This window comes from Lepidochelys kempii, chromosome 3 (assembly GCF_965140265.1).
Source record: "Lepidochelys kempii isolate rLepKem1 chromosome 3, rLepKem1.hap2, whole genome shotgun sequence".
In the NCBI taxonomy this organism is placed as follows: domain Eukaryota; kingdom Metazoa; phylum Chordata; order Testudines; family Cheloniidae; genus Lepidochelys; species Lepidochelys kempii.
Genome location: NC_133258.1, coordinates 145,555,333 through 145,568,225, shown reverse-complemented (window position 1 = coordinate 145,568,225; position 12,893 = coordinate 145,555,333). Strand labels below are relative to the sequence as shown.

At 61.1% G+C, this 12,893-nt stretch overlaps 1 protein-coding gene across 1 annotated transcript; it reads right to left on the bottom strand.

Annotated features, from left to right (window-relative positions):
• Window positions 1-567: 567 nt before the first annotated feature.
• Window positions 568-12,818, bottom strand: NANP (N-acetylneuraminic acid phosphatase). Its single transcript, XM_073338397.1, has 2 exons — window positions 12,633-12,818; window positions 568-4,424 (listed from the first exon to the last, which is right to left on the bottom strand). Exons 1-2 carry the CDS (start codon window positions 12,720-12,722, stop codon window positions 3,699-3,701), a joined length of 816 nt encoding a protein of 271 aa, XP_073194498.1. The 5' UTR covers window positions 12,723-12,818; the 3' UTR covers window positions 568-3,698.
• Window positions 12,819-12,893: the final 75 nt, after the last annotated feature.

Sequence of the window (12,893 nt, the reverse complement as noted above, 5' to 3'; positions counted from 1 at the left end):
GAGCAAGTTGTTTTGTGCTTTGTATGGTTGGTCCAGTATGCATTTGTATAGTTTTTATTTTTGTAGTTGTACATTTTTAGTTTCTCTGAAAGCAGGCAGGGCAAGGGATAAGTACTTTAAATTGAAACCAAAACAAAAATAAATTACTATAAAAGCAATAGGCTACAAATCTGTTTCAAGCAAGCTGTTATAACAATAGAGCTCACTGGAATGCATTAAAATATTTGTAATATCCTGTGTGCGAGCAAAAATGTTTATTTACCCCTCATACAGCTACTCGTAAATACTTAATGCATTATGATTGTGGATTATCAAGACACAAACATGAAACTTATATCCACTGAAATTAGTAAATCAGTAATGATCAACAATTCTAATAATTGGGCCACCCATGACTTTATCTGAAGTCAATGGAAAACACACCTATTCAGCACTTGTGAAAAATCAGACCCATTGATTTAGGAGCCTAACTTTGCTATTTTTGAAAAACAGGCCCTGTTTAAAAAAACACAAAACAAAAAATACTTTATTGGTACCATTTCTATCTACAAAGAGCCAAGGAAAATATGCTTTAAAAACAGGAGATTTTATTTGACAAGTACATCATTTATTTTAAATTAACAATTCAAAACCCAAAGCATGTCATTTATCAATGTTAACCAAATGTTCCAGATTAGCATTTCACAAAAATCAAAATTTCACAGTTCAAACTATTTCAGAATATGCCTCCCGTAAGAAACTATCTCCCAAAGTAAACATTTTTAGTAAAAGTGCAGGTGGAATTTTACTATATTTTGACAGTATATCTTAAAGGAACCTTTTTATTGTTTTTTAATTGCCTGGTTATATTAATAAAGACTTGGCAAAACCAGAAATCCACTGAATACAGACTGTTACACTGTCCTGTTTTGTTGCTTTTCTCATAAAAATGATCCAGCTGTTTTCTTTCTTTCAATTGGCATTTTGGAAAAAATCAATCTCAAGAAAACCAGCCTGCCAGTTTGACATGCAGATAAGCTAGATATGATGACTGATACTCTGAAAGTACCTTAGATAGGAAAAAAAAAATATGTTCTACATTTTTCTCGTTTTATAGCAGCATAGTAATAATTAATAGTAGCTAAAGTGCAGACCGGTAGCTACATGTATCCTGGTACAGTACTCAGCAATGAAGGAAAAATATTTGTGTGGCCCCTATGTAGCTGAGTATGCAGTTACTGTGCTTTCTTCTTTTGATAATTTGACACTGACCATGTGCAAAGCAGAAATAACAATGTTCCTCTCTAAAGCAGAGTGAGACAATAAATATGCCAGCAGGCGCAGCAGCCCGAGGCAGAATGATGCATTATTGGCAAGAAAAAGTATTAAACAGATCCTCAACTTGTATAAATAGTTGTAGTTCAGTTGAAGTCAATGGAGCTAAAACAAATTTACAGCAGTTGAGGATCTGGCCTTATGGCTCCATGGACATCTGCAGTCCAGAGCCTCATCCCATAATTATGGATTCTTTTTTATTACACTAGCACTCAGAGGCCCTTATCAGACTGGGCTTTCCTTCTCCTGGGTGCTATACAAACAATAGATTTTTAGTGTAACAAATCTTGGGAGGCTGTGGTAAACAGTTTTTTTTATTATTATTAAACAGTCTTCATTTACAGAACCAAGCCAACAGCCTAAACTTTGAGTACTCGGTGACACCATTTAACCTTTTGGATACATTTTATTGTTCATATAAGCCCCATTTTAGGCCTCGCCTTCCTTCTTAATTTTTGCTCATAACTATGTTAAAGACTTAGGCTTTTCCTTAACTGATTGTTCTGTATGGCTCTGGCAGTTTGCTCCTTGAGGTCCTTCCTTAGCACTGTCTAAATGAAGAAGTTGAACTGGTTTAACTTTTCTTTTACAAATTAATTTAAAGTGCAAAATCCTTCACAGACACTTATTTCAGTTTAGGGATGACATTTTGATTTAGCTTTCCTCTGTTACCAATCAATTTAAGTTAAACCAAAAAAGCCTCATTTAAACCAAAATAAGTCTATGCAGGGCACTGCACAAGTTTAAAATAGGTTTAAATTTAAACCTTAGGTTCGACTGATGCAGTGTTCTCATGTAGACATGTCCTTCTACACCTTCTGGTAGGTTTCCTTGCTTTATGGTGTTCTGTGACTCTCCAAGTCTGAAATGTTTTTATCCTAACTCGCAAACATATCCAAAGTATAACTATCAATTGTGATGATCATTTTTTAAAACATGACATTTGTGATCCATCACATAATGACAAATATTTGACCTAGTGTAAACACAGGCATGGGTGTTAATGTGCAATGCTTCCAATAAATGTATTAATCCTAATTTCTAAAAATATGAAAATTAAAATGTGATACTCCCAAAAGTTCATATTTTTGAAGTGTGAGAAGTTATTCTTTAAAAAAGAGGTGTTTCATAAGGAGAGAAACTAAGTACAGCAAAATTAAATAAATTTGTGGAGGAAGAGTAGTGTTATAATACGGCATAAACAGGGTAATCTTCTAAATCCAGTGTCAATAGTGTACAGTGTGAAGCTGTTTATCCAGTATTACATCCTATACTGGAATTCAAGTTCCTGGAAAAGTCATGCAAACCACTTATTTTTTTAGTAGTACACAATTTTTCAAAGTGAGTACGATGAAGTACATGTAGAAGCTAGAATTTGGAAAGGTTTTACAGCAATGGAATTAGTAGTCAGAAAGGCTCCAATCCTGTAACTGGCTCCAAGTGGGTAGACCCCTGCACCTTCCTGAGCCAACAAGACCAAAGTTTGATCAAAATTCACTAATAAAACCAAACAGAACAATTGCATAAGCTTTAAGAATATTAGACAAAACTGAGCAAAGAACATTGCAAATGTCCAAAAAAATCAGTTAACTCACAATACAGTGCAACGTAAATCATAATCTGCATTACAAATACTGTTTTAGTGCAGACACATGTATGTGATTAAAACAAAACTCTATCCACAAAGCCCTGCTGATGAATGGTCCCCTATACATATGCAAGCTTTGAAGTGTACATATATGTATTTTTCTGACAGGGATTTGGGTCTTATCTAAGAACAGTCTCTGCGAAATTTGTGAAAATAGTCACTAGCTTCCAAAATTACAAAGTCAATAAGTTTGCTCAAAAAGCAAAGTCAAAAATTTTAGAAAGGGCTGCTTTATGTACTAGATCCAATCACTTTTTCAAATGGGGAAATTCATTTTAATCCTTACTGAGAAATCTATAGATTAGACTGTGAAGAACCTAGAATTCTACCATATTCTCTCTTCCACCTTCTACTGTTTTATACACCACAATCTTTTATGACTGAAATTCCTGCTAAATATGTAAGCCAGCAAACCAAAATGAAAATCAAAACCATGGAGTTTTTCCTTTTTCATTGCAAAAGCAAAAGACTGATAAGCATGGTTGTCTCTGACCTATACTAAAAAGTCTCTCAGTAATTTCCAGAAGTAGAGCATAAATTTAAGATAATTGCACTTATGCTTCATTTCTTTTCCAAAAATTTCAATCAATAACAAGATTCAATTTAATACTTTTCTTCTACTGAACTCCACTCATAAATATACTCTTACTCAAACAGTGGATGTGTGAGTAAACATGTTTACATGTGTAAGATTTTAGGGCCAAACTTTCAACAAAAACATTAGCAGGCTAAGGACTTAGAATTTCTTCGATTCTACATTGGCACGGTCATGTACGTCATTAATACTAACCATCTTATTGGTTTCTAAGTTAGCATTCATTTTGTGGTCCATATTCTGTAAGAGCGATGGAAGATCAAGAACAGAAGAAATTATATAATGAGGTACTGGGGAAGTGTTTACTGGCATTGTCATTGTTTTATTTATCCAGACAGTTGCTTTCAAACCTGCATTCAGGCCTCCTTGAATATCTGTGTCTAGTGAGTCACCAACCATCACACAGTCCCAAGGCTGTACTCCTAGTAGATCACAACAATAAAGAAATATAGATGGTGCTGGTTTCTCTTCTTTCTGTTCTCCTCCCACAACAATGGCATCAAAGTATGGTTGACAGGCACACGCTTCAATCTTCTCCCTCTGAGTCTGTTTGTCTCCATTAGTTAATAAAAGCAAGCGGACCATTTTTCGAAGTTCAGTAAGCATGCTTCTTGTATCCTCTGTTAGGGTTAGATGCTGGAGGCGTGTAGTTTTCCACAGGAAATAACATTCTGCTGCCAGATTTCGATTAGCCTCACCACCCTTTGTTTCTTGTATTGCTTCTTCCCAATGTGAGATCCTTAAATCAGTAATGCACACCTTAGCTGGATCATGACACTCTTTGAGGAGTTTTTCTTGGACTTTATCACAAATCATGTGAGCTTCTCCTTCATCACACTGATGTTTTGATTGCAAGACATTTATTACCTTTAACAAATGGAAAGGGAAAGGAAGGTTACAATAAAGCATTACACACTAAGGGCCAGATTCTACCACCCTGGCTTACATGAAGTATTACTTTCTTCCACAGCAGTCCCACTGAAATAAACTGGGTTACTCCTTGAATAATGTATTATTCAACATTAGTAAGGATGGCAGAATCTGGCCCATAATTTGAAGTGATGTATCACAGAATTAAAAAAAAAAACAACCCATAAGCATAGCTCCACTGCATCAGGAGGAGCCCTCAGAAGGTACTGTGCTTTGGCTTTCCTCCAACACCAGAGGATAGGTGGGAGGGAGCAAGAGAGAGTAAATTACTTCACCCCTGAGTGTAGCATACACATAATATGACCACATTAGGGAAACCTGGGGTGGGGGTGGGGGTGGGAGGGTTAATCCTTCATACTCCCAGGGGGTCTAGCACAATCTAATGCTGAATGTGTGATAGTGTGATTTTCAGACCCATGGTCTAAGCTGTTATAAATCTCTGAAGAAACTGGTTACTACTCTATCAATAAGTGATGGCAACTTCAGAGCCTTGTAATTTCTGCGACAAAATCACAAATAGTAACACACAACGCCCCATTATGCAACCTTTATTTAGGATGACTAAAGTAAGGCCTCAGATATTATAGGGATGGGCACTACTGAAAACCCTAAGCAAGGAATGGTGTGTAAGCTGCCCCTCGCCAGAAATAGCCCCAAGCAGCATAATGCTTCATACACGAACCTCCCTCTTCCACACACCTCCCTCTTCCACGTTGCTCTGGCAGATCTACAGTCACCTCCCAAGTCAGCTCAGTAGTACTGAGCCGCCACTCGGCCTACTCCCCACCCCTTCGTTCCTGGGCCACCTAGTGGGCACACAGCCCCCATCCGTGTGCTCTGACCCAGGTAGCCCACTCGGCTTGCAAGCGAACTTGTTATTTCCCCTTAATCCTCTGCACAGCCACATAGCCATAACCCGCCCAGAGCGGGTAATGTCAGGTATCCCTCGGCCACGTACCGCTGATTGTGTCCCCCCCCCCCGTGAGGCAAACGCCAGTGCCTTACAGCGAGCCCAGGACGAAGGGATTAATAATTTTATGGGGCGGGGGGGGACTGGTTATGGGGCAGCACATGACGCTGTCCCCAGGGTAGAATTTTGGGGGCTGCCGTGCCCGGGGGATGGCGGCGGGGGGGTGAGGGGAGAGGAGAGGGGCTGCCGTGCCCGGGGGATGGCGGCGGGGAGGAGGGGAGAGGAGAGGGGAGAGGAGAGGGGCTGCCGTGCCCGGGGGATGGCGGCGGGGAGGAGGGGAGAGGAGAGGGGAGAGGAGAGGGGCTGCCGTGCCCGGGGGATGGCGGCGGGGGGGTGAGGGGAGGGGAGAGGGGCTGCCGTGCCCGGGGGATGGCAGCGGGGGGGCGAGGGGAGGGGCGAGGAGAGGGGCTGCCGTGCCCGGGGGATGGCGGCGGGGGGGTGAGGGGAGGGGAGAGGGGCTGCCGTGCCCGGGGGATGGCGGCGGGGGGGTGAGGGGAGGGGAGAGGGGCTGCCATACCCGGGGGATGGCGGCGGGGGGGGGGTGAGGGGAGGGGAGAGGGGCTGCTGTGCCCGGGGGATGGCGGCGGGGGGGGGGTGAGGGGAGGGGAGAGGGGCTGCCGTGCCCGGGGGATGGCGGCGGGGGGGGGGTGAGGGGAGGGGAGAGGGGCTGCCGTGCCCGGGGGATGGCGGGGGGGGGCCGAGGGGAGGGGAGGGGAGAGGAGAGGGGCTGCCGTGCCCGGGGGATGGCGGCGGGGGGGGGAGGGGAGAGGAGAGGGGCTGCCGTGCCCGGGGGATGGCGGCGGGGGGGGGAGGGGAGAGGAGAGGGGAGAGGAGAGGGGCTGCCGTGCCCGGGGGATGGCGGCGGGGAGGAGGGGAGAGGAGAGGGGAGAGGAGAGGGGCTGCCGTGCCCGGGGGATGGCGGCGGGGAGGAGGGGAGAGGAGAGGGGCTGCCGTGCCCGGGGGATGGCGGCAGGCGGGGGGGAGGGGAGGGGAGAGGAGAGGAGAGGGGCTGCCGTGCCCGGGGGATGGCGGCGGGGGGGGAGGGGAGGGGAGAGGAGAGGGGCTGCCGTGCCCGGGGGATGGCAGCGGGGAGGAGGGGAGAGGAGAGGGGCTGCCGTGCCCGGGGGATGGCGGCGGGGAGGAGGGGAGAGGAGAGGGGAGAGGAGAGGGGCTGCCGTGCCCGGGGGATGGCGGCAGGCGGGGGGGAGGGGAGGGGAGAGGAGAGGGGCTGCCGTGCCCGGGGGATGGCGGCGGGGAGGAGGGGGGAGGGGAGGGGAGAGGGGCTGCTGTGCCCGGGGGATGGCGGCGGGCGGGGGGGAGGGGAGAGGAGAGGGGCTGCCGTGCCCGGGGGATGGCGGCAGGGGGGGGTGAGGGGAGAGGAGAGGGGCTGCCGTGCCCGGGGGATGGCGGCGGGGAGGAGGGGAGAGGAGAGGGGAGAGGAGAGGGGCTGCCGTGCCCGGGGGATGGCGGCGGGGGGGGGTGAGGGGAGAGGAGAGGGGCTGCCGTGCCCGGGGGATGGCGGCGGGGAGGAGGGGGGAGGGGAGGGGAGAGGAGAGGGGCTGCCGTGCCCGGGGGATGGCGGCGGGGAGGAGGGGGGAGGGGAGAGGGGCTGCCGTGCCCGGGGGATGGCGGCAGGCGGGGAGGAGGGGAGAGGAGAGGGGAGAGGAGAGGGGCTGCCGTGCCCGGGGGATGGCGGCGGGGGGGGTGAGGGAAGAGGAGAGGAGAGGGGCTGCCGTGCCCGGGGGATGGCGGCGGGGGGGGAGGGGAGGGGAGAGGAGAGGGGCTGCCGTGCCCGGGGGATGGCGGCGGGGGGGGTGAGGGAAGAGGAGAGGAGAGGGGCTGCCGTGCCCGGGGGATGGCGGCGGGGAGGAGGGGGGAGGGGAGAGGGGCTGCCGTGCCCGGGGGATGGCGGCAGGCGGGGGGGAGGGGAGGGGAGAGGAGAGGGGCTGCCGTGCCCGGGGGATGGCGGCAGGCGGGGGGGAGGGGAGGGGAGGGGAGAGGGGCTGCCGTGCCCGGGGGATGGCGGCAGGCGGGGGGGAGGGGAGGAGAGGGGAGAGGAGAGGGGCTGCTGTGCCCGGGGGATGGCGGCAGGCGGGGGGGGAGGGGAGGGGAGAGGAGAGGGGCTGCCGTGCCCGGGGGATGGCGGCAGGCGGGGGGAGGGGAGGGGAGAGGAGAGGGGCTGCCGTGCCCGGGGGATGGCGGCGGGGAGGAGGGGAGAGGAGAGGGGAGAGGAGAGGGGAGAGGAGAGGGGCTGCCGTGCCCGGGGGATGGCGGCAGGCGGGGGGGAGGGGAGGGGAGGGGAGAGGGGCTGCCGTGCCCGGGGGATGGCGGCGGGGAGGAGGGGAGAGGAGAGGGGAGAGGAGAGGGGCTGCCGTGCCCGGGGGATGGCGGCAGGGGGGGGTGAGGGGAGAGGAGAGGGGCTGCCGTGCCCGGGGGATGGCGGCGGGGAGGAGGGGAGAGGAGAGGAGAGGGGCTGCCGTGCCCGGGGGATGGCGGCGGGGGGGGTGAGGGAAGAGGAGAGGAGAGGGGCTGCCGTGCCCGGGGGATGGCGGCGGGGAGGAGGGGGGAGGGGAGAGGGGCTCCCGTGCCCGGGGGATGGCGGCAGGCGGGGGGGAGGGGAGGGGAGAGGAGAGGGGCTGCCGTGCCCGGGGGATGGCGGCAGGCGGGGGGGAGGGGAGGGGAGGGGAGAGGAGAGGGGCTGCCGTGCCCGGGGGATGGCGGCAGGCGGGGGGGAGGGGAGGAGAGGGGAGAGGAGAGGGGCTGCTGTGCCCGGGGGATGGCGGCAGGCGGGGGGGAGGGGAGGGGAGAGGAGAGGGGCTGCCGTGCCCGGGGGATGGCGGCAGGCGGGGGGAGGGGAGGGGAGAGGAGAGGGGCTGCCGTGCCCGGGGGATGGCGGCGGGGAGGAGGGGAGAGGAGAGGGGAGAGGAGAGGGGCTGCCGTGCCCGGGGGATGGCGGCAGGCGGGGGGGAGGGGAGGGGAGGGGAGAGGGGCTGCCGTGCCCGGGGGATGGCGGCGGGGAGGAGGGGAGAGGAGAGGGGAGAGGAGAGGGGCTGCCGTGCCCGGGGGATGGCGGCAGGGGGGGGTGAGGGGAGAGGAGAGGGGCTGCCGTGCCCGGGGGATGGCGGCAGGCGGGGGGAGGGGAGGGGAGAGGAGAGGGGCTGCCGTGCCCGGGGGATGGCGGCGGGGAGGAGGGGAGAGGAGAGGGGAGAGGAGAGGGGAGAGGAGAGGGGCTGCCGTGCCCGGGGGATGGCGGCAGGCGGGGGGGAGGGGAGGGGAGGGGAGAGGGGCTGCCGTGCCCGGGGGATGGCGGCGGGGAGGAGGGGAGAGGAGAGGGGAGAGGAGAGGGGCTGCCGTGCCCGGGGGATGGCGGCAGGGGGGGGTGAGGGGAGAGGAGAGGGGCTGCCGTGCCCGGGGGATGGCGGCGGGGAGGAGGGGAGAGGAGAGGAGAGGGGCTGCCGTGCCCGGGGGATGGCGGCGGGGGGGGTGAGGGAAGAGGAGAGGAGAGGGGCTGCTGTGCCCGGGGGATGGCGGCGGGGAGGAGGGGGGAGGGGAGAGGGGCTGCCGTGCCCGGGGGATGGCGGCAGGCGGGGGGGAGGGGAGGGGAGAGGAGAGGGGCTGCCGTGCCCGGGGGATGGCGGCAGGCGGGGGGGAGGGGAGGGGAGGGGAGAGGGGCTGCCGTGCCCGGGGGATGGCGGCAGGCGGGGGGGAGGGGAGGAGAGGGGAGAGGAGAGGGGCTGCTGTGCCCGGGGGATGGCGGCAGGCGGGGGGGAGGGGAGGGGAGAGGAGAGGGGCTGCCGTGCCCGGGGGATGGCGGCAGGCGGGGGGAGGGGAGGGGAGAGGAGAGGGGCTGCCGTGCCCGGGGGATGGCGGCGGGGGGGGGTGGAGGGGAGGGGAGAGGGGCTGCCGTGCCCGGGGGATGGCGGCGGGGGGGGGGGTGAGGGGAGGGGAGAGGGGCTGCCGTGCCCGGGGGATGGCGGGGGGGGGCCGAGGGGAGGGGAGGGGAGAGGAGAGGGGCTGCCGTGCCCGGGGGATGGCGGCGGGGGGGGGAGGGGAGAGGAGAGGGGAGAGGAGAGGGGCTGCCGTGCCCGGGGGATGGCGGCGGGGAGGAGGGGAGAGGAGAGGGGAGAGGAGAGGGGCTGCCGTGCCCGGGGGATGGCGGCGGGGAGGAGGGGAGAGGAGAGGGGCTGCCGTGCCCGGGGGATGGCGGCAGGCGGGGGGGAGGGGAGGGGAGAGGAGAGGGGCTGCCGTGCCCGGGGGATGGCGGCGGGGGGGGAGGGGAGGGGAGAGGAGAGGGGCTGCCGTGCCCGGGGGATGGCAGCGGGGAGGAGGGGAGAGGAGAGGGGCTGCCGTGCCCGGGGGATGGCGGCGGGGAGGAGGGGAGAGGAGAGGGGAGAGGAGAGGGGCTGCCGTGCCCGGGGGATGGCGGCAGGCGGGGGGGAGGGGAGGGGAGAGGAGAGGGGCTGCCGTGCCCGGGGGATGGCGGCGGGGAGGAGGGGGGGAGGGGAGGGGAGAGGGGCTGCTGTGCCCGGGGGATGGCGGCGGGCGGGGGGGAGGGGAGAGGAGAGGGGAGAGGAGAGGGGCTGCCGTGCCCGGGGGATGGCGGCAGGGGGGGGTGAGGGGAGAGGAGAGGGGCTGCCGTGCCCGGGGGATGGCGGCGGGGAGGAGGGGAGAGGAGAGGGGAGAGGAGAGGGGCTGCCGTGCCCGGGGGATGGCGGCGGGGGGGGAGGGGAGGGGAGAGGAGAGGGGCTGCCGTGCCCGGGGGATGGCGGCGGGGAGGAGGGGGGAGGGGAGAGGGGCTGCCGTGCCCGGGGGATGGCGGCAGGCGGGGAGGAGGGGAGAGGAGAGGGGAGAGGAGAGGGGCTGCCGTGCCCGGGGGATGGCGGCGGGGGGGGTGAGGGAAGAGGAGAGGAGAGGGGCTGCCGTGCCCGGGGGATGGCGGCGGGGGGGGAGGGGAGGGGAGAGGAGAGGGGCTGCCGTGCCCGGGGGGATGGCGGCGGGGGGGGTGAGGGAAGAGGAGAGGAGAGGGGCTGCCGTGCCCGGGGGATGGCGGCGGGGAGGAGGGGGGAGGGGAGAGGGGCTGCCGTGCCCGGGGGATGGCGGCAGGCGGGGGGGAGGGGAGGGGAGAGGAGAGGGGCTGCCGTGCCCGGGGGATGGCGGCAGGCGGGGGGGAGGGGAGGGGAGGGGAGAGGGGCTGCCGTGCCCGGGGGATGGCGGCAGGCAGGGGGGAGGGGAGGAGAGGGGAGAGGAGAGGGGCTGCTGTGCCCGGGGGATGGCGGCAGGCGGGGGGGAGGGGAGGGGAGAGGAGAGGGGCTGCCGTGCCCGGGGGATGGCGGCAGGCGGGGGGAGGGGAGGGGAGAGGAGAGGGGCTGCCGTGCCCGGGGGATGGCGGCGGGGAGGAGGGGAGAGGAGAGGGGAGAGGAGAGGGGAGAGGAGAGGGGCTGCCGTGCCCGGGGGATGGCGGCAGGCGGGGGGGAGGGGAGGGGAGGGGAGAGGGGCTGCCGTGCCCGGGGGATGGCGGCGGGGAGGAGGGGAGAGGAGAGGGGAGAGGAGAGGGGCTGCCGTGCCCGGGGGATGGCGGCAGGGGGGGGTGAGGGGAGAGGAGAGGGGCTGCCGTGCCCGGGGGATGGCGGCGGGGAGGAGGGGAGAGGAGAGGAGAGGGGCTGCCGTGCCCGGGGGATGGCGGCGGGGGGGGTGAGGGAAGAGGAGAGGAGAGGGGCTGCCGTGCCCGGGGGATGGCGGCGGGGAGGAGGGGGGAGGGGAGAGGGGCTGCCGTGCCCGGGGGATGGCGGCAGGCGGGGGGGAGGGGAGGGGAGAGGAGAGGGGCTGCCGTGCCCGGGGGATGGCGGCAGGCGGGGGGGAGGGGAGGGGAGGGGAGAGGAGAGGGGCTGCCGTGCCCGGGGGATGGCGGCAGGCGGGGGGGAGGGGAGGAGAGGGGAGAGGAGAGGGGCTGCTGTGCCCGGGGGATGGCGGCAGGCGGGGGGGAGGGGAGGGGAGAGGAGAGGGGCTGCCGTGCCCGGGGGATGGCGGCAGGCGGGGGGAGGGGAGGGGAGAGGAGAGGGGCTGCCGTGCCCGGGGGATGGCGGCGGGGAGGAGGGGAGAGGAGAGGGGAGAGGAGAGGGGCTGCCGTGCCCGGGGGATGGCGGCAGGCGGGGGGGAGGGGAGGGGAGGGGAGAGGGGCTGCCGTGCCCGGGGGATGGCAGCGGGGAGGAGGGGAGAGGAGAGGGGAGAGGAGAGGGGCTGCCGTGCCCGGGGGATGGCGGCAGGGGGGGGTGAGGGGAGAGGAGAGGGGCTGCCGTGCCCGGGGGATGGCGGCAGGCGGGGGGAGGGGAGGGGAGAGGAGAGGGGCTGCCGTGCCCGGGGGATGGCGGCGGGGAGGAGGGGAGAGGAGAGGGGAGAGGAGAGGGGAGAGGAGAGGGGCTGCCGTGCCCGGGGGATGGCGGCAGGCGGGGGGGAGGGGAGGGGAGGGGAGAGGGGCTGCCGTGCCCGGGGGATGGCGGCGGGGAGGAGGGGAGAGGAGAGGGGAGAGGAGAGGGGCTGCCGTGCCCGGGGGATGGCGGCAGGGGGGGGTGAGGGGAGAGGAGAGGGGCTGCCGTGCCCGGGGGATGGCGGCGGGGAGGAGGGGAGAGGAGAGGAGAGGGGCTGCCGTGCCCGGGGGATGGCGGCGGGGGGGGTGAGGGAAGAGGAGAGGAGAGGGGCTGCCGTGCCCGGGGGATGGCGGCGGGGAGGAGGGGGGAGGGGAGAGGGGCTGCCGTGCCCGGGGGATGGCGGCAGGCGGGGGGGAGGGGAGGGGAGGGGAGAGGAGAGGGGCTGCCGTGCCCGGGGGATGGCGGCAGGCGGGGGGAGGGGAGGGGAGAGGAGAGGGGCTGCCGTGCCCGGGGGATGGCGGCAGGCGGGGGGAGGAGAGGGGAGAGGAGAGGGGCTGCCGTGCCCGGGGGATGGCGGCGGGGAGGAGGGGAGAGGAGAGGGGCTTCCGTGTTTGGAGGATGGCGGCGGGGAGAGGGGCTGCAGTGCCCAAGGGAGGAGGGGGGAAGAAGGGCTGCCGTGCCTGGGGGATTGGGGGCGGAGGGAAGAGGGGCTGCCGTGTCCAGGTGTGGGGGACAGGCGGCGGGGGCGGAGCAGCCCCTCCCGGAGTTGGTGGTGTCACCCTTGCGCGCCGAGCCAGCCCGGGCCGGTACCTCCTGTATGGCCCGCCGGCCCGCGGCGGCCGTGTCGACGAGCGTGTTGTCCAAGTCGAAGAACACGGCCTTGACCCCCTGCAGCCCCATCGCAGCCTCGCGCCCGCGCCGCCGCCGCCGCTGCTGCGCTCGGCCGGCCGCGCGCTCCTCTACATCTCGCGAGAGCTGCGGGTCTCTCAGGGGATTCCCAGCAGGGCGGCCGAGAGAACGGGGGCGAGAGAGACCAAAACAGCGCGAGACCTCGTGCTCGCGGGCGGCGTG

Bases quoted from the DNA above. Each gene is read 5' to 3' on its own strand.
- NANP (XM_073338397.1), bottom strand. From the start codon at position 12,722: ATGGGGCTGCAGGGGGTCAAGGCCGTGTTCTTCGACTTGGACAACACG. The intron at 4,425-12,632 runs GTACCGGCCCGG...CATTTGTTAAAG, and splicing joins GCCGGCGGGCCATACAGGAG to GTAATAAATGTCTTGCAATC.